The 21,455-nt window shown below is 41.7% G+C and overlaps 1 protein-coding gene and 1 long non-coding RNA gene across 4 annotated transcripts in view; one reads left to right on the plus strand and one right to left on the minus strand.

Annotated features, from left to right (window-relative positions):
* Window positions 1-21,455, plus strand: part of LOC120878931 — an 87,018-nt gene that overhangs the window by 35,675 nt on the left and 29,888 nt on the right. The gene's annotated exons all lie outside the window — the stretch shown is intronic.
* FER1L6 (fer-1 like family member 6) overlaps window positions 20,560-21,455 on the minus strand; it is a 171,101-nt gene continuing 170,205 nt past the window's right edge. The window contains exon 42 of the mRNA XM_040261856.1: window positions 20,560-21,387. Coding sequence (XP_040117790.1) covers window positions 21,204-21,387 — 184 coding nt within the window. The 3' untranslated portion in view covers window positions 20,560-21,203. The remainder of the gene's footprint in view (window positions 21,388-21,455) is intronic.

The following is a 21,455-nucleotide window of genomic DNA, read 5'->3' on the forward strand; positions in this document are numbered from 1 at the left end:
GGACTGCAGCACCCCCAGGGTTCCCTGTCCTTCACCATCTCCTGGAGCTTGCTCAGACTCATGTCCTTTGAGTCGGTGATGCCATCCAAACATCTCATTCTCTGTCGTCATTCCCTTCTCCTCCTGCCTTCAATCTTTCCCAGCATCAGGGTCTTTTCCAATGAGTCAGCAGCATCAGGTGGCCAAAGTATTGGAGTTTCAGCTTCAACATCCGTCCTTCCAATGATTTCCTTTAGGATTGGCTGGTTGGATCTCCTTGTAGTCCAAGGGACTCTCAAGAGTCTTCACCAACACCACAGTTCAAAAGCATCAGTTTTTTGGTTCTCAGCCCTCTTTATGGCGCAACTCTGACATCCGTATGTGACTACTGAAAAAACCATAGCTTAGACTATACAGACCTTTGTCAGCAAAGTGATGTCTCTACTTTTTAATACTCTGTTTAGATTTGTCATAGCTTTTCTTCTAAGGAGCAAGCATCTTTTAATTTCATGGCTGCAGTCTCCATCTGCAGTGATTCTGAAGTCCAAGAAAATAAAGTCTATCACTGTTTCCATTGTTTCCCCATCTTTTTGCCATGAAGTGATGGGACTGGATACCATGATCTTAGCTTTTTGCATATTGAATTTTAAGCCAGCTTTTTCATTCTCATCTTTCACCTTTATCAGGAGGCTCTTTAGTTCCTCTTCAGTTTCTGCCATAAGGGTGTTGCATGCATATATGAGGTTATTGATATTTCTGCATATCTGAGGTTATTCATATTTCTCCTAGCAATCTTGATTCCAGCTTGTGCTTCATCCAGCCTGGCATTTGTCATGAGGTACTGTGCATATAAGTTAAATAAGCAGAGTGACAATATACAGCCTTGACATATATAAAAATATACAGTTTGACAATACCTGCCTCTTAATTGGAGTGTTGAACCCAGATTAACTTATTTATATGACTGGACTTCAGTCTGACATTTTGCTATTTGCTTTTTCTTTCTTGTATTTGCTTTTGTCCCTCTGTTGGAACTATACTAAATTAAGTTAAGGGCAGAAAGAAAGTGAAAGTGTTAGTCGCTCAGTAGTGTCTGACTCTTTGAGACCCCATGGACTATAGCCCATCAGGCTCTTCTGTCCATGGAATTCTCCAGGCAAGAATACTGGAGTGGGTTGCCATTCCCTTCTCCAGGGGATCTTCCTGATCCAGGGATCAAACCCGGGTTTCCTACATTGCAAGAGCTATTCGGGAAGATCACCTTATCAAATCAGGGATTGAAATTATTGGAAGCCTCCGTCCTTGGGAGGGATATTTCATTTCCCTTTTACTGTTGCTTCTATGATGCCTTCCTGTTTCCCAACTAATATCTCTGCATGACTTTCAAAGCTCCTCCTCTTTGAATGATGGTGAACCCAATTTATTTCCCTCTAGTCCTATGAGAATCCTAAGAAGTTCTACTCTCATGCTCAGCTTTGTTGTTGTGTTGTGCTTAGTCACTCAGTTGTGTCTGACTTTTTGTGATCCCATGGACTGTAGCCCACCAGGCTCCTCTGTCCATGGGATTCTCCAGACAAGAACACTGGAGTGGGTTGCCATGCCCTCCTCCAGGGGATCTTCCCAACCCAGAGATTGAGCCCAGATCTCCCTAATTGCAAGCAGACTCTTTACCATCTGAGCCACCAGGGAAGCCCAAGAATACTGGAGTGGGTAGTTTATCTCTTTTCCAGGGTATCTTCCCAACCCAGGAACTGAACCAGGGTCTTCTGCATTGGAGGCGGATTCCTAACCAGGTGAGTCACCCTGGAAGCCTTGGAAGCAACAGTTGAACTTAGTAGTAAAGGAGTTCCAGGTTCTGGTGTCACTTCCCCTGGTTTTGCTGGATCTTAATCTTGTAAATTATCTTCACCTTGGTAGCTCTTTGATTCCTTCAAATAACCACTGTTTTGTATAGGTTTTCTTGTGGTCCTCAGTGGGATAGTTTGTCCTAGTCATTGATGATAGCAAAACTCACCATTAATATTTGTAGAAAAGCCAACTCAGAAATGTCAAGGCCTTATCTGGAAATCTAAGCTATATAACTTACTGCTATAAGATTTGGGTGAGTCATTGCCCTGCCCTGAGATCTGGGTTCCACTACTGGCCAAACACTCAAAAACCTCTGTACTTCATGTGTTTTGGGGGCCTGGCAGGAGTTCACCTTGAAAAGGAATTGTTGTTTAATAATTTTTTCCTTTCTATGGAATGAAACTGCTTCATCAGTCATCATGTAATTAAGTTTCTGAGGCAATTAACAATTTTTATTATCTGGAAGGGTCAGTTCATTTGATTTAATCAAAGTGTGGAGGGACAGCAAAACTTAATTCTGTTCTGTACCTATACTGCTCCACAAATATTATTAGTTTCAATTTATTTTTACATAATAAAGATTTACCCAAACCTCTAGTGACATTTTCAGGACATAATTTTAAGTGTCATCTGTTTTCTTATCAATTTGTTATGTTTTTGTTGTTTTCTCATAGTTGATTGGTTGATTTATAAGAGTTTGGTTTAAGGATACTTACACTGGAAATATACAAGTAATTAAGTAATTTTTTGTTTCAATCATCCCACTTGAACTATTTATCACTTTATGGACAGAAACTTAGGTTCTTTTTTAATTGAAAGTGGGGAGGGATGCATTACATAAGAAATCAATCAGTGAAAAGGGAGCTCAGAAACAGAATGGGAGGGGAGCAGCTGGTTGGGAGGGTGAAGGAAGAGATTTTAAGAGACTTTGAGGTTCCCAACAGAATAAAGCTTAAGAGTTCTCATCACAAGGAAAAAATATTCTGTACTTGTGTGAGGTGATGGATGTTAGGTAGATTTATTGTGTGATCACTCTGCAATATAATCAAGTATCAAATCATTATGTTGCATACCTGAAACTAACGTACCTCAATTTTAATAAAAGAGAGAGAGGAAAAAAAAAAAGCAAAACAGGGCTTCTCTGGTAGTCCAGTGAGTTAAGAATTCACCTGTGAATGCAGGGAACGCAAGTTTGCTCCTTTGCGAAGATCCCACATGCCCAGGGCAGCTAAGTCTGTGTGCTGAAACTACTGAAGCCCCCTCACTTAGAACCTGTGCTCTACAACAAGAGAAGTCGCTGCAATGCGAAAGCAGTGCACTGAAATGAAGAGACACTCCCGCTCAACACAACTGGAGAAACCCTGCATGCAGCAACGAAGACCCAGCGCAGCCAAAAAAACAAAAAACAAAGCAAAACGAAAAAGAGACTTTGGGGACAAAACTTGTCATGGAAAATGCAATGGGCTGGGAGTTCGGAGACCTGAGTTCTAGTCTCTGGGCTTCTCTTGAACATCTGTGAAGCTTTGGGCAGGTCATTTCTGCCAACAGGAAACTCAAGAGGGTGAGACTCGGGAGGAGAACAGGTCTTAACAAGGTGGAGTGTCTCTTTCCTCAGCTAACTCTGAGGAGGATGCCCAAACAGTTGGTGTCCCATGCTTCTGTGTGTGCAACCTAAAATCAATCTGCCAGTAACTCCCTATCTCTGGTCTTTGGTTTCATATTTGTAGAAATAAGGAAATTGAAACCAATCATCTTTAAAGCCTTTTCTAGACCCTAAGAGATTTTCAGGTTTAACTCAGTTTTAGGAGCTCTGGGCACCTGATGAAACTGACGCACAATTTCATAAGCTTGTGTGCATTTGTATCGGTGTGCATTTTTCTGAGGAGAGGGTTCTTAATGCTGTTATTCAATTCAGAGATATTCCATGAGTGTGAAATATCAAGAAACAAATGGATAATAATCATACTAATTCATTTAATTACAATAATCTAACAAGTGACTTACTATCTTTTATGTATTCACATGAATATGTAGATGAATAATACAGTTTAGTTACTAAATCATCAACAACATTGTATTGTTTCTCCTGGAATGTGTTGAATTGGGTCAATGTTAGAAATTCTGGCATCTAGTCCTGTCTGTGGTGCTTGGCTGTGACTCTGACCCTCGATTTCCTCAAATGGGAAATAGTCTTAAATATGTCTCACTTACTCCTTAGGGATGACAACTCAGTTGATAAACAGGTTATATTAATACATAACACTATACATTAGGCACCTTGCTAAGTACAAGTGATACAGCCAAGACACTGACAACCTGTTCCCATGGAACATAATGACCATTTGAGCTATGGATTTGATTTTCCTGGGGTAAATATGCTACCGTGTGAAACTGAGAAGTGGGAAATATCAAAAATCCTGTTATCCACCTCAGATTAGAACCTGAACAGATGTCTTCATTTCTCCTCCTTTTCTTCTCTCTGTATTAAACTAAACCAAGGAAATAAAGAAAAATTTAGACAAACCATGGATATACCATGGGACTTCCCTTGTGGCTCAGCTAGTAAAGAATCTACCTGCAATGTGGGAGACCTGGGTTTTATCCTTGGGTTGGGAAGATCCCCTGGAGAAGAGAAAGGCTACTCACTCCAGTATTCTGGCCTGGAGAATTCCATGGACTGCTTCCTGAATAAAGAAACGTAACTGAAATGGTAACTGGGATTTCTCTAAAAGACAGCAAAGGGAGTTCTGCAAATTGATCTCTGGGCTTTTTGGAGATGGACTTCCTGGAGTCTTCTGGCAATATAAAAGGGTTGAGAGCAAATGGTAGTACTTCTCACTCCAGATGATAGAATGAGCATTGGGGGAAAATGCCCTCATTTCAAAAACACATAGAAATAATAAAACTATTTTGAAATATTTACATATAATTAATGAAAAATAAAAAGTATAATTATATGTATAATTGAATCAATTTACTGTACACCAGAAACTAACACATTGTAAATCAACTATACTTTGATTTTTAAAAACATAAATTTTTTAAAATGTGAAAAGGTAAAATTTTTAAAAAGAGTAAAATTATGTAATAGTGTACTAAAATAAGGTAGAGAAATATTAAACACATCAGATACCAGGAAACAATGGAGGATCAGCCTCCGAGTTTTGAGCATATGTACTTTGGTGTTTTTTTAATGATAAAATGATGGTTATTACTTATTTTATACAAATATGAAAACTAACAGGTTATTTCTTACATCAGAAAATTGTGTAGCAAGGATAATATATCATAAGAGTGTTAAGAATATTCTTCAGAATATTCTCGGGAAATTTCCAAAATACGTTGGCTGTCTAACATAAAATCAAGCTCCTTATTGAAGATACCTGTTGATTTACTTGATTGGCGGTGCCAAGGAATTCAGTGTATATTAAAAACAAAGAGAAAGTAGTTAGAGGATATGTACCTTTGAACCTGAAATTCTCTATCAGCAAGGGTGGAAGAGCACTGGATTTCCACAAGCTTTTCAGGTGATTCTCAGGCACATGAAATTTGAGAACCACCAGGCTTGAGCATTCTCCTGATAGACATCCTGTGAGGGCTTCTGATTTCTGACAACTCACTATTAACTTCGTCCTTCCTGCAAATACTTGGAATTTGACTCACCTAGTTTTGCCCACTTTTGTCAGCACCTGAAGTGGGTTATATATCAGAGAATTAAGTAAACACACTTATTCTAGACTTTCTTGGAGTATGGGGACCATGAATTAGAATTCCATGTGTGTGTGTGTTTTTACAGAATCATACCCAAAATTCATGATCTGCACTCTCCAGTTCTGCTTTTTTTGTTTTTAATTTCCCTATTCTAAACTCTTTATTTGTACTACTTTTAAAATTTTTAACTGGAGGATAATTGCTTGACACCGTTGTGTTGGTTTCTGCCGTAAAACAACATGAATCAGTCACCTCTCTCCTACCCACCCCTATCCCACCCCTCTAGGTCATCACAGAGCACCAAGCTGAGTTCCCCAGGAACAATGTCTTAATCTAGAAGAATGAAATTACAATGATATTGAATTTCAGATACCCATAACGCAGGTGTGAGTGGGACAGGAGGGGCTGAGTTAAGATGTGATGTCTGGGGAGCTAGGTGACTTCCGGCAGTCACCTTGTTCCGTGAGGGTATTGCCTGCTTGTGAAGCAGATCTAGTCCATGGGAACATGAGTCACCCTTGTCTTCCCTCAGCCTCAGTTCTCAAGGAGTGGAGGTTCCTCCGTCTGAGTGTGTCTGCCTATGTGTGCTAAATTATTTTTCTGCTCCAAGACAAAGCTTGAGATGAAATATGTCATAAATGTACATAGAGGGAATGAGACCCATCTGCTCTGTTTTTAAGAGGGTTTATTTTCAGCCTCTTCAGTGCATGCCCTGCAGAAGCTCTTTAGAGATCTTTTCTCCTTGCTAACTTGAGTGTTTACTGTCTGGTTTTTCTGAGTCCAGTTTCCTGGCTGAAGGACTTTTGTCAGTTTTAAAGTGTTTATTTTTCTCTTTGGTAAAAGAAGGAAAAAATGTGAATTTCTCTCAGTCAGTAGTGGAGAAGTAGCTAGAAGCTTTGCTTTTCAATCCTAGCAGACTTGTCTCATTACAGTCCTAGTTGTTCAGTTACTAAGTCACGTCTGACTCTTTGTGACCCCACGGACTGTGCCACACCAGGCTTCCCTGTCCTTCACATCAGGTGGCTTGAGTGTTGGAGCTTCAGCATCAGGCCTTCCAATGAATATTCAGGATTGATTTCCTTAAGGATTGACTAGTTTGATCTCCTTGCTGTCCAAGGAACTCTTGAGAGTCTTCTCCAGCACCACAATTTGAAAGCATCAATTCTTTGGCACTCAGCCTTCTTTATGGTCTCACATCTGTACATGACTACTGGAAAAACCATGTGTGTGTGTTGTGTGTGTGTGTGTGTGTGTGCACATGCACACGTGCAAGCTCAGTCATGTCTGACTCTGAGACCCCATGGACTGTAGCCCAGCAGGCTCTGCTGTCCATGGGATTTTCTAGGCAAAAACACACTGGAGTGGGTTGCCATTCCCTTCTCCAGGGGATCTTCCTGACATAGGGATTCAACCTGTGTCACTTGCATCTCCTTTGTTAGCAAGCAAGTTCTTTACCACTAGCGCCACCTGGGAAGCCCCATTTGACTATATGGACCTTTGGCTCAGTGCCAGAGCCCAGACCTAATGGGGGTGGGTAGAAGGTTGTCTGGGAGCCTGTAGGATCACTGCACACTCTAACTCTCAGACTCAGTCTCAGGTTATAAACTACCTTATTCATCAGCAGCCAGCTCCAAGCACTGAGATGATGGTGGTGACCAGGAAATGCCTTTTGGATACGTGAATGGATAAGTGAATGAACAAACACACTTCTAATTTTCTAGTTGAATTGGTTTCTGTTTCCTGGCACCTGAAGCAAAAAGTCAATCCCTTGGTCGCTAGTTGCAAATATGTTAACAGTGACCTACTGTGTACAGAGCAGTTCCACATCCACTGTTTGTGACTGATGTCCCAGGGGGCACTCTGAAACTTGGGGGAAATGTGCTTTCCAACTCCACTCGTTGGATGAAGAGACTGAGTCCTGGGAACATTTAAGAACATACATTCAGACTGTACCTGAATCGAGACCAAAGATCCATCTCTTTAGAATCTTCCCCTCAGTTAGGTGGGCAATAGATTAATTGTATCTTCAGCCACACTCGCTCAAAAGGTGAGAAAGGCTGCTGAAATGGAGAGCGTGACTTTGAATCCCGGTTCCGTCAGTGAATGTATTTGGTAACAGGACAGGGAAGGAATAGAATAATGTAGTCTGTGTTTTGGGAGAATCCAGATAAATACTTAGATTCATTATCATTGAGAAGGGGAAAGACACGGAACAGAAGCTCCTTAAAAACTGCAGCACCACCACTGGATAATCCAAAGGTCATCCAGGGTAAATTTGGAACATATTTTTCATTTTCCTTACTCATTGTTCTACGTCAGTTGAAAAATATAACTTTGCCTCCCAGAGTATACACCCCATCTGGAGAAAATGAGCACATTTTAAATCACTTAAAAAATAGGTTTTATTATTTAAATTACTGGTCTTTTCTTATTCCTTTTGTTTAACTATAATTTAGGTGTTGGTTTTTTTTTTTTTCCCTGAATCCCATGCTACAGATGTTTATTGTAGAAAGTTGGGGAAAAAACCATAGAAGCAGAAAGAACATACAATTCACCAGCAGTCCCAACACTGAGAGCAGTACTTTGAAACCGAGGGTAAGCATCAGTTAGATCCATTAAACTTGTAACCTGTCCCACGGCCACCCTAGTCTCTGCCTCTGTCCGCATCTCTGTTCCTGTCCCCACAGCTGGAGATGAAATGAGGATGGGTGAAATGTCCTAGGTCTGGTTTAAGGTTTTATTTAAAAGCTTCTGGGGCTGAGTAAGTGAATATGACTTTTTAGGAGGCTGAGTTCCTATAAATCAAACTGGGTTAAAAGAGTCCTGACCTTGGGGTTGTTACTGTTACTGTCATTACATTTCTACACATCAGGATGATAGGACCTGAAGAAACTCAGTACACAGAAGTGCATAGGTCACATGACAAGTACACGTTGACCCCAGAGCCAGATAAAGTGTGTCTGGATCATAGGAGAGGTGCAAGCCAAGTGCACTGGGGCTTGGCAGAAGGAGAGGCAGCAGGACAAGAATGAGCAGAGCATGATGTACTTTCAAGGCCGCTTATTTTAAGAACTGACATCAATGCACATTGACTTCTACTTCATGGCCTCTGTGGCTGCCTCTACACGCCTGGATCCTAACTGCTAACACTCCAGCTGAACTGCCTGAGTCAAAGGAAGTAAAGTGCCACTGGAGTGTTTCCTAAAAGCCCCAGGTGGACTCTTAGGAGTTGTAAGTGGTTCTGGTGAAGGAGCTCAGGAAAGCCGTAAAAATGATTCACCACCATCTGAATCATGGTGTTTTATTGAAAATCACTTGGCTTAGACTTAGCAAGACATTTCATTAAATCATCATAAACATCACAAAGACTGATACAGGCAGAAAATTAGACAATTCTTTAGGGAGAACAGTCTATATCCAGTATACTAAAATGTAATTATGTCACCAGCAGAAATTCTCTTTACTATATATTAAAAGGAGTGAAAACAATGTCAAAAATGCCACCACATCCGTTGACCTTCTAATAACTACTCGTGACATTGTCCACATTTGTAGCTCTACTGCTGTGGAAATCTGCTGGATTTCTAGAGCCATGGTTAAGAGTTCCCTGATAAACTCCAGGTTTGGAATAAAACAGCGCCAGACTTCCCAGCAAAGTCCCTATGTTTCTACATGTGTGGTGACACCTCTAATTGTAGGTTTAAAAAAGTGGGAATAAGGAGAGAAGATGCTTTAGAACCAAACAGAACTTCACTATAATTAACTTTGGAGCCTTAATTTTTTGATGTGTAAACTGCAAGTGATCATACCCCCATGCAGAAAGCATTGCTATTGTTCACCAACATCCAGTTCTCTGTTTCTGAGCATAGGGTCCTTGTTGTTGTTCAGTTGCTAAGTCGCATCTGACTCTTTGCAACCCCAAGGACTGCAGCACGCCAGACTCCTCTGTCCAGTACCATCTGCTGGAGTTTGCTCACATCCAGTTGTGCTAGTGGTAAAGAACCCGCCTGCCAATCCAGGAGACATACGACACCTGGGTTCAATCCCTGGATCAGGAAGATCCCCTGAAATTCCATGTTCAGGGAAGCCTGGTGGGCTACAGTCCCTGGATCACAAAGAGTTGGATATGACTGAACGACTGAGCCACATTGTATTGTCAGTGTTGACATGGAGAAGAAAGTATTTTATTTTATTTACTTTTTGGTCATGCCACGTGGCATGTGGGATCTTAATTCCCAGACCAGGGATCAAACTCACGTCCCCTGCATTGGAAGTGCAGTGCCTTAACCAATGAACCACCGGTGAAGTCCCAGTATACAGTATATTAGACCCTTTATGATCCCCTTTATAAACCCGAAGAGTCGGACACAACTTAGCGACTGAACAACAACATGATCTTCTACCTCTGTCCCTGGAGAGGACCACTACCCAAATGCCCAAACACAGACAATCCTATAAGATCTTGCATATCGGAAAGATAAGATTCAGAGTTGCTGAGTAACTCATTCAAGGTCACACAGCTCCTGTCTATGTCCAAGTTTCATGTGCTATTATCTGAGTCTCCAAAACCCATTTTTCTTTCCACTAGTAAAAAAATTCAGTGAAAAAATAGAGTGCTTTTTTCTCAGATTGCCCTTTTTGAACTACGGAGAGCCAAGACACAGGTCTTCTCCAGATTTGGAAGAAACTACTGCTGTGTTAAAGGAAAGCTGAACATAAGAGGCTTATTTGAAAATTCCTGAGGCAGAAATGTAAAAGGAAACGGCAGAGTCCTTTCATAGCCAGCTGCAAACACACCTCATCTACTATGCTTGAAAGGACTTTAATGAGTCAGGGAAGGATGGACTGGATCTTACCATTTTCCCTGAGACAATTGTTGCTTGAGAGACTGAACGACAAATGGAAACATCTTGTTCCAGAAAGAAAAGTGTCTGTGGAGCCTCCTTTCCATACCTTCATATAATCACCCCATCAGCTTTCAAATCTCTGTTGAAATGGTTTTCAAATTGAGCTGAATTAAAATACCAGGGTAATGCTCAGTGTGGTAGACAGAATAGTGCTTCTGTCTGCAAAAAAAAAAAAAAAAGAAAGAAAGAAAGAAAAAGAAAGTCCAGTCATAATCCCTAGAACCCATGAATATGTTACTTTATTTGGCAGTAGGGTATTTCAATGGAGACAAACTTGGGCAAACTCCCAGAATAGGAGACAGGGAGGCATGGCATGCTTCGGTCCACGGGGTCCCAAAGAGTATCAACAACAACAGGGAGTTTGCTGATGTGATTAACTGAAGGACCCTGGGGTAGGGAGATTATCTAGGATTATTGGGTGGGTCAGATGTAATCACACAGGTCCTTGAAAGCAAGAAAATTTCTTTCTACAAAAGAAATCCAAAGAGGGATGTAAACTTGCTGGCTTTGAAGATGGAAGAAGGGGCCACAAATCAAGGAATGCAGGTAGCCTCTAGAACAGCAGTCCTCAACCTTTTCGACACTAAGGACCAGTTTCATGAAAGACAGTTCTTCCATGGATGAGGTGGAGGGGGATGGCTCAGGTGGTAACATCGGCAATGGGGAGTGATGGGGAACAGCAGATGAAGCTTCCCTCCTTCGCTCGCTATTGCTCACCTGCTGCTGTGCGACCTGGTTCCTAACAGTCACCTGACCCATACAGGTCCACAGCTTGGGGGTTTTGGAACCCTTACTCTGCTAAGTTGCTAAGTTGCTTCAGTTGTGTCCGACTCTGTGTGACCCCATAGACGGCAGCCCACCAGGCTCCTCTGTCCCTGGGATTCTCCAGGCAAGAACACTGGAGTGGGTTGCCATTTCCTTCTCCAATGCATGAAAGTGAAAAGTGAAAGTGAAAGTGAAGTCGTGTCCAACTCCTAGCGACCCCATGGACTGTAGCCTACCAGGCTCCTCCATCCATGGGATTTTCCAGGCAAGGGTACTGGAGTGGGGTGCCATTGCCTTCTCCCTTACTCTAGAAGGTGTAAAAGGCAAAAAACCAGATTCTTCCTTAGGCACTCAGGAGGAAAGATGGGCACAATAAAGGACAGAAATGGTATGAATCTAACAGAAGCAGAAAATAATAAGATGAGGTGGCAAGAATACACACAAAAACTATACCAAAAATATCTTCATGACCCAGATAACCATGGTGGTGTGATCACTCACCTAGAGTCAGACATCCTGGAATATGAAGTCAAGTGGGCCTTAGAAAGCATCACTACAAACAAAGCTAGTGGAGGTGATGGCATTCCAGTTGAGCTATTTCAAATCCTGAAAGATGATGCTGTGAAAGTGTTGCACTCAATGTGCCAGCAAATTTGGAAAACTCAGCAGTGGCCACAGGACTGGAAAATGTCAGTTTTCATTCCATCCCAAAGAAAGGCAATGCCAAAGAATGTTCAAATACCGCATAATTGCCATCATCTCACACACTAGCAAAGTAATGCTGAAAATTCTCCAAGCCAGGCTTCAACAGTACATGAACTGTGAACTTCCAGATATTCAACTGGATTTAGAAAAGGCAGAGAAACCAGAGATCAAATTGCCAACATCTGCTGGATCATGGAAAAAGCAAGAGTTCCAGAAAAACATCTACTTCTGCTTTATTGAATATGCCAAAGTCTTTGACGGTGTGGATCACAATAAACTGTGAAAAATTCTGAAAGAGGTGGGAATACCAGACCACCTGACCTGCCTCTTGAGAAACCTCTATGCTGGTTAGGAAGCAACAGTTAGAACTGGACATGGAACAAAAGACTGTTTCCAAATTGGGAAAAGATTACATCAAGGCTGTATATTGTCACTCTGCTTATTTAACTTACAAGCAGAGTACATCATGTGAAATGCTGGGCTGGATGAAGCACAAGCTGGAATCAAGATTGCCAGGAGAAATATCAATAACCTCAGATATGTAGATGATACCATCCTTATGGGACAAAGTGAAGAAGAACTAAAAAGCCTCTTGATGAAAGTGAAAGAAGAAAGTGAAAAAGTTGGCTTAAAACTCAACATTCAGAAAGCTAGGGTCATGGCATCTGGTCCCATCACTTCATGGCAAATAGATAGGGAAACAATGGAAACAGTAAAAGATTTTATTTGGGCGGGGGCTCCAAAATAACTGCAGATGGTGACTGCAGCCATGAAATTAAAAGACACTTTCTTCTTTTGTAGAAAAACTATGACCAATCTAGACAGTATGTTAAAAAGCAGAGACATTACTTTGCCAACAAAGGTCCATCTAGTCAAAGCTATGGTTTTTCCAGTAGTCATGTATGGATGTGAGAGACTCTTGAGAGTCCCTTGGACTGCAAGGAGATCCAACGAGTCCATTCTGAAGGAGATCAGCCCTGGGATTTCTTTGGAGGGAATGATGCTGAAACAGACTCCAATACTTTGGCCACCTGATGCAAAAAACGGACTCATTGGAAAAGACCCTTATGTTGGGAAAGTTTGAAGCAGGAGGAGAAGGGGACGACAGAGAATGAGATGGTTGGATGGCATCACCAACTCAATGGAAATGATTGTGAGCAAGTTCCGGGAGTTGGTGATAGATAGGGAAGACTGGCATGCTGCATTCCACAGGGTCACAAAGAGTCAAACATGACTGAGCAACTGAACTGAGCCCCTAGGCCTCCAGGAGGAAAGGTAGCTCTGCTGACATCTTGCATTTAGCTCAGTGGACTAAATCTGATGGACTTCTGACCTACAAAACTGTATGATAAATTTGTGCTGTTTTAATCCACTGGGTTTGTTGTAATCTATTACAGAATGATCTCTGTTCGTTTCCAAGGCAAACCATTCAATATCACGGTAATCCAAGCCTATGCCCCAACCAGTAACGCTGAAGAAGCTGAAGTTGAATGGTTCTATGAAGACCTACAAGACCTTTTAGAACTAACACCTAAAAAAGATGTCCTTTTCATTATAGGGGACTGGAATGCAAAAGTAGAAGTCAAGAAACACCTGGAGTAACAGGCAAATTTGGTCTTGGAATGCGGAATGAAGCAGGGCAAAGACTAATAGAGTTTTGCCAAGAAAATGCACTGATCATAGCAAGCACCCTCTTCCAACAACACAAGAGAAGACTCTACACATGGACATCACCAGATAGTCAACACCGAAATCAGATTGATTATATTCTCTGCAGCCAAAGATGGAGAAGCTCTATACAGTCAACAAAAACAAAACCAGGAGCTGACTGTGGTTCAGATCATGAACTCCTTATTGCCAAATTCAGACTTAAATTGAAGAAAGTAGGGAAAACCACTAGACCTAAATCAAATCCCTTATGATTATACAGTGGAAGTGAGAAATAGATTTAAGGGCCTAGATCTGATAGATAGAGTGCCTGATGAACTATGGACAGAGGTTCGTGACATTGTCCAAGAGACAGGGATCAAGACCATCCCCATGGAAAAGAAATGCAAAAAAGCAAAATGGCTGTCTGAGGAGGCCTTACAAATAGCTGTGAAAAGAAGAGAAGCGAAAAGCAAAGGAGAAAAGGAAAGATATAAGCATCTGAATGCAGACGTCCAAAGAATAGCAAGAAGAGATAAGAAAGCCTTCTTCAGTGATCAGTGCAAAGAAATAGAGGAAAACAACAGAATGGGAAAGACCAGAGATCTCTTCGAGAAAATTAGAGATACCAAGGGAACATTTCATGCAAAGATGGGCTCAATAAAGGACAGAAATGGTATGGACCTAACCGAAGCAGAAGATATTAAGAGGTGGCAAGAATACACAAAAGAACTATACAAAAAAGATCTTCACGACCCAGATAATCATGATGGTGTGATCACTCACCTAGAACAAGTCAAGTGGGCCTTAGAAAGCATCACTACAAACAAAGCTAGTGGAGGTGATAGAATTCCAGTGGAGCTATTTCAAATCCTGAAAGATGATGCTGTGAAAATGCTGCACTCAATGTGCCAGCAAATTTGGAAAACTCAGCAGTGGCCACAGGACTGGAAAAGGTCAGTTTTCTTCCAATCCCAAAGAAAGGCAATGCCAAAGAATGCTCAAACTACTGCACAATTACACTCATCTCACATGATAGTAAAGTAATGCTGAAAATTCTCCAAGCCAGGCTTCAGCAATATGTGAACCGTGAACTTCCAGATGTTCAAGCTGGTTTTAGAAAAGGCAGAGGAACCAGAAATCAAATTGCCAACATCCTCTGGATCATGGAAAAAGCAAGAGAGTTCCAGAAAAACATCTATTTCTGCTTTATTGGCTAAGCCAAAGCCTTTGACTGTGTGGATCACAATAAACTGTGGGAAATTCTGAAAGAGATGGGAATACCAGACCACCTGACCTGCCTCTTGAGAAACCTATATGCAGGTCAGGAAGCAACAGTTAGAACTGGACATGGAACAACACACTGGTTCCAAATAGGAAAATGAGTACATCCAGGCTGTATATTGTCATCTTGCTTATTTAACTTCTATGCAGAGTACATCATGAGAAACTCTGGGCTGGAAGAAGTACAAGCTGGAATCAAGATTGCCAGGAGAAATATCAATCACCTCAGATATACAGATGACACCACCCTTATGGCAGAAAGTGAAGAGGAACTAAAAAGCCTCTTGATGAAAGTGAAAAGGGAGAGTGAATAAGTTGGCTTAAGGCTCAACATTCAGAGAACAAAGATCATGGCATCTGGTCCCATCACTTCATGGGAAATAGATGGGGAGACAGTGGAAACAGTGTCAGACTTTATTTTTTGGGACTCCAAAATCACTGCAGATGGTGACTGCAGCCATGAAATTAAAAGACACTTGCTCCTTGGAAGAAAAGTTCTGACCAACCTAGATAGCATATTCAAAAGCAGAGACATTACTTTGCCGGATAAGGTCTGTCTAGTCAAGGCTATGGTATTTCCTGCGGTCATGTATGGATGTGAGAGTTGGACTGTGAAGAAGGCTGAGTGCCGAAGAATTGATGCTTTTGAACGGTGGTGTTGGAGAAGACTCTTGAGAGTCCCTTAGACTGCAAGGAGATCCAACCAGTCCATTGTGAAGGAGATCAGCCCTGGGATTTCTTTGGAGGGAATGATGCTGAAGCTGAAACTCCAGTACTTTGGCCACCTCATGTGAAGAGTTGACTCATTGGAAAAGACTCTGATGCTGGGAGGGATTGGGGGCAGGAGGAGAAGGGGACGACAGAGGATGAGATGGCTGGATGGCATCACGGACTCAATGGACGTGAATCTGAGTGAACTCTGGGAGTTGGTGATGGACAGGGAGGCCTGGCGTGCTGAGATTCATGGGGTCACAAAGAGTTGGACACGACTGAACGACTGAACTGAACTGACTGATTACAGAATCAATACAAAAGAAATACACTTGGGAATATTATGGTTGAAAGTTTTTCAGTTCATGTGCCAGAACATTTCTAAAACATAAGTGATCATCTTTCCTCACTTCCAGGTCCAGTTAGACCCCACATCCTGCTGGTTCCACCTGTAGAGATAATATTTATGACACTAGCTACTATCTTTAGAGGACTGGCTTCATGCCAGGCATGTGCTAGACATGTTATATACCTTTTCTCCGATCTTCACAACTCTTGCCAAGTAGGTAATCATTGCTTTATATCAGATGAGAGAACTCAGTGAGACTCAGAAATCAAGTGACCTGCCAAGATAGAGAGGATGCAGTCAGGATTCAAGACTTCCTGTCCTCCTTTGCAGTTATCTTGGGTGCCAGAGATAGGGGTGGTGGTTGGGGAACTTCATCAGTGTTCCAGAATCTGGCTCTTCCTGTCCATCGCCATGGCCATGGCCTTGACACTGGTCCTCCCACCAGGGTTTTGGCTCATGTCATATGTCACGTGTCATGTGCTCAGGCATGTCTGACTCTTTGCTGCGACCCCATGGACTGTAGTCTGCCAGCCTCCTCTGTCAATGGAATTTTCCAAGCAAGAATACTGGAGTGTGTTGCTATTTCCTCCTCCAGGGGATCTTCCCCCACCCAGGAGTCAAACCCGTGTGTGTCTCCTGCATCACAGGCGAATTCCTTTCCCACTGAGCCATCAAGAAAGCCCAGAGTTTGGGTTACTGCTTCCTGAAAGGTCCCCTGGCCTCTGGATCTCATCTTCATCAGTCCATCACGCACTGCAGGGAGAGCAACTTCTCTAATACATTGACTGGTTCTTGTCACTTCTCTGTTTAAACTCTTCCCGGGGTCCCCACTTTCTGCTGCAAAAAGTCCAACCTTCTTGCTTGTCATTCAAAGCTTTTCATAGTCAGATTCTGATTTCAATCCATCTTGCTCCATGATACAGACCCATCAATACCTGTTTTTCACTGAAATATGCCATGGTCTTTTCATCACCGTATATGTGAACCTCCTTATAACACAGACAAGGAAAGTATAGATCAGAGATGTGAAGTAAGATGCCTTAGGTCACACAGCCTGTATTAAGCAGAGTTAATACCAGACCCCCAACTCCCTATTAGACCACCCTGGAGCCATTAAGTGATCATCTCAGATCCCTTCTCTTTCCTTCTTTGCCACAATTGCTGAGTGAAAATAACCATTCTCTCTTGTGGGAAGGATGACCTCTGATCTGTTCTCCACATGAAATAAAAATCTAGTCATTCTTTTCCACTTCTTAAAAATCCTCACTATCCACTGCCTTTAAAGTGAAGACTGAAGCCTTTAAGGATGTGGCCCCTACATGACTTTTCAGCTCCATCTCAGGACCCTCCGCTTCTCACTTGGTACCCACTGTCTTTTGCTTCCTCCCACCTCAGGGCCTTTGCACATGCTACTTTCCTCTGCTAGCGTGTTCTTCCTCTCCGTCTTTCTTCCTGACTGCCAGACTGGCTATGGGTCCTTGTTGAGATGCTCTTTCTGATCCCAGTACTTTGCTCCTATTAAATCTATCAGTCTGTATTTATCTGGTTTTATGTAATTATTTGATTAATATCTTCTGTCTAGGAAACCCTATGCTCCTTTAGAGCAAAGATTTACTTCATCTAGAAGATTGTATACTTTTGAGTCCCCAAAGTTGATCACAGCCATTGGAATGAGGATGGAACTCAATAGTTATCTGTTGAATGAATAAACACCAACTGGCCCCAGCTGTGACAAAGACAGTTTAGTTTTCCAGTTTCCATTCATGTGTCTTTTGAGGGAAAAGAGCAAGAAAGGCACAGGCCATTTCTGTTACTGGAGAATTGGATATCATACTCCGTGAGTTGTTTCATGATGTTGTTGCTGGTATTCCATTTTGCTTAATTAGTTTGAGGGGAAAGATTTAAATGTTGTTTTTTAAAAAAACATAAGCAAAACCACTCTGAACCAGATTTAAGCAGTAAGAACAACTCTAATCAGTCAAATGAATAGATTTAAATTAATCGACCCTGAGGGGTGGGATGGGGGTTAAGGATGGGGAACACATGTACACCCATGGCTGATTCATGTCAATGTATGGCAAAATTTACAATATTGTAAATTAGCCTCCAATTAAAATAAATTAAAATTTTTTAAATTAAAAAAATAAATTAATCCCATTGAAAAACACAAGGAGGGACTCATGACAGCTTCTCGGGAACTGGGTATTCTGCTTTAATTTTTAAACTGCTTTATTTTTTGGTTGTGCTGGGCCTTCACTGCTGTTTGTGGCTTTCTCTGGTTGCGGCGATCCGGGGCTGCTCTTCATTGCGGTGCATGAGCTTCTCATTGCAGTGGCTTCGCTTGTTGCGGAGCACAGGCCCTAAGCTCATGGGCTTCAGTAGATGTGGCCCAAGGGCTCTAAGGTGCGGGCTCAGAAGTGGTGCAGGGCTTTACCCATTACAGGGCGTCTGGCATCTTCCCTGACCAGGGATCAAGCCCTTGTCTCCTGCGTTGGCAGGCAGGTTCTTGACCACTGTCCCACCAGGGGAGTCCTACATTTTTAAAATTCTTAAGCTGTAGTTCCCTTAAGGCTAGCTGTGCACAGTTGGCCTAGAACATTATTTTATTTTATTTATTTATTTTCTACACAAGATAGGCCGTGAATGATAATCTATGTGTAAAACACCAGACAGAGCTGATTCCAAAATTACCCTCATTTACCATTGCTCCTCACACTTTTCTTATAGCACCATCTGATCTGAAAGTGTTTCAAATACTTTTGCTTTTCAGTATTCAATATGACATCAAAGAAAATTTGAGCTGTATTTAACTTAGAAGAATTTTCCGTTTTTATTGTGGATTGAACAATGTGTATTGTTTAAAGTGTTGACTTGGCATTTCACTGTCCAGAATCCAGCAGAAAGCATAATACCTTCCTCCCAAATCTGTCCTAAAAATAAAGTTGTTCTTTTGCTTTTCAACATCACCGCAAACGTGTGTTGTGCTTCTCCCTAAACTTCATCCATGAACATCACATTCCTTACTTAGTGCTCTTCTTAGACAAACTATAATCTAGAGATAAACAATATCTTGAGGAGGTTCTGGATGCAAAATCCATGGTGACAAGAGGCTGTGTTTATCTTACCTCTGCTGTATCCCACTGCTCGGCACGTAAGGGACACTCAATAAATAGTTTTAAATGAAAACCTTTAAATTTATAATTGCTTATTAAACATTTGATATGAAAAATAATGCATATTTATTTTAGAAGTCTTAGGAAAAATAGAGAAACAAGAAGGGAAAGGAAAAATAGAGAAACAAGAAGGGAAAGAAAAAATACTGCTACTTAATGTGAAAGTGAAGTCACTCAGTCGTGTCCAACTCTTTACGACCCCATGGACTGTAGCCTACCAGGCTCCTCCGTCCACGGGATTTTCCAGGCAAGAGTACTGGAGTGGGTTGCCATTGCCTTCTCCAACTGCTACTTAAAGATGACCACTACTAACACTTTGGCATATTCCTCCAGACATTTAATTTATGCATATGTACATATTTTTCCTTTTAAATCACACTATAGTTTTTTTAAAAAAATTTACAATATACTCAGTGTATATATTCCATGCCTTCAAGTAATTTGAGCTATATCATTATTGATGTCTGTTATCTCACAATAAGAATGATCCATAGTTTATGTAACTAATCACACTAGAAAACATCGTCAATGCTTTAAATGCTCTAATTAGCACGTCAGAAAAATAGGACTGGCCAGAATTCAGGGAGCAACACTAATACTTCAATCTTTGATGAATCAGGAACATTCTAAATGACTTCTCATGTGGCAGTAACATGCTTCATTTTACAGAAGTAACATATGTGTGAAGTGAAGTAAAAGTCGCTCAGTCGTGTCCGACTCTTTGTGACCCCATGGACTACACAGTCCATGGAATTCTCCAGGCCAGAATACTGGAGTGGGTAGCCTTTCCCTTCTCCAGGGGATCTTCCCAACCCAGGGATCAAAGCCAGGTCTCCTGCATTGCAGGCAGATTCTTCACCAGCTGAGCCATGTGTAAGACTATCCCAAGGAAACGGTAGCCCCCGTGCTTCTGGTGTCGAGAGGGGAACCCCGATCCAGCCTCCTCCATACCGCCAAATGGCCCCTCAAGAAAGAAAGAAAGAAACAGCTGCCGTACTTATTCGTGTTTAAGGCTAAACATTCCAATTCCTTTGTTTCCTATGTCACCTGAGAACACTAGTCCTTCACTTCTGCTCCCTGCTTTAGATGGGATGGCAGATCTAGACAGTGTTACTTTGAAGATCAAAGGATTAATTTAAGAAAAACTAACCCCATCTGACAAGTGTATTGGGTATTGTTTCTAAGACTCCTTTTGAAACTAATCTGTGCTTAAGAGTCATGACAGAACCTACCATATACGGTGGTGAGATTGAATAATGCGGATGATGGTTATTCACATCACGGTGTAGGGCTAGGGGGGCACCATATCTGATGGGGATTATATATCTGACTAAAGAGAATTCCTACTGGTCTCATGGAGCTCCCCATTCTATTCACACATACCCAGAATCATAGTTTACTTCCCACTTGGAAATTGCCATATGCTAAATAAATATGCATAAATACAAATGGATTTGTATTTAGCATAAATACAAACGGATTTCTCCAGAACTCACTACTACTACTGAGCATTTTCTACAAGCATTTAATGGAAAACCAGCAACATCTCCTTTTTAGATGGGACTTTCAATGATGAAGTAAATATTTTAAGTGGTGTATGTAAAGTTTATTCCAAGCCAGCTTCTCAGCCTGAATAAGTGAATGTGTCCTGTAAATTGTAAGGATTAAAACAAGGTTAAGATATATGGGACAGGTTGAGCCTCCAGTAATTTGCTAAAATGCTTTTAGTTTAATTTGCAGTAAAAAAAAAAAAAATCTAGAATTTAATTTCTCAGAATAAAACCAATTATGGAATATTCACCTAAGTCAATTTGAGGTTACCAGTGATTACTATAGGGTAAAGGAACCATTATTTCATGCTGCTCATGGGCAAAACCATGACTTAAGGCTTTTCAGTTGGAAAAAGGGGTAGCAGGGGTTGGAGCAGGGAGGGACTGTTCCTCTCCCATTTCCTCCAAGAAGAGCTGAGGTGTCCTTAGTTATAGGGAGTGGCTCTTAGGTCTTTGGGTTTACCCCCTTAGCACCCAGTATGGTGCCTGCACAGAACACACATTCCTATCTATTTACAGAGGAGGAAGAAGAGGGGATCGGCAGAAAGGGAAGGTCTGGATTCTCCATGACCCTCTACGAGCCCCCAACAATCCTTTGGCTGATGGCTCCCGGCAAGGTATAGATGAAGAGGACCAGGAAAATGATGAGGATGATCAGAATGAAACCGATGATGATGTACTTCTTGTAATTCCTCCAGATGAGGTGGTACAGGCACTTGAAGGGGCTCACGAGCCAAGAGAAGGAGGTGTTCGGGCGGCTGAGAAGGAAGCAAGAGAAGGTCAGGGAAGGCGCCAGGTTGTGAACACATACGAATCTCAAGATCTC

Source organism: Oryx dammah, unplaced genomic scaffold (genome assembly GCF_014754425.2).
Source record: "Oryx dammah isolate SB20612 unplaced genomic scaffold, SCBI_Odam_1.1 HiC_scaffold_19, whole genome shotgun sequence".
NCBI lineage: Eukaryota > Metazoa > Chordata > Mammalia > Artiodactyla > Bovidae > Oryx > Oryx dammah.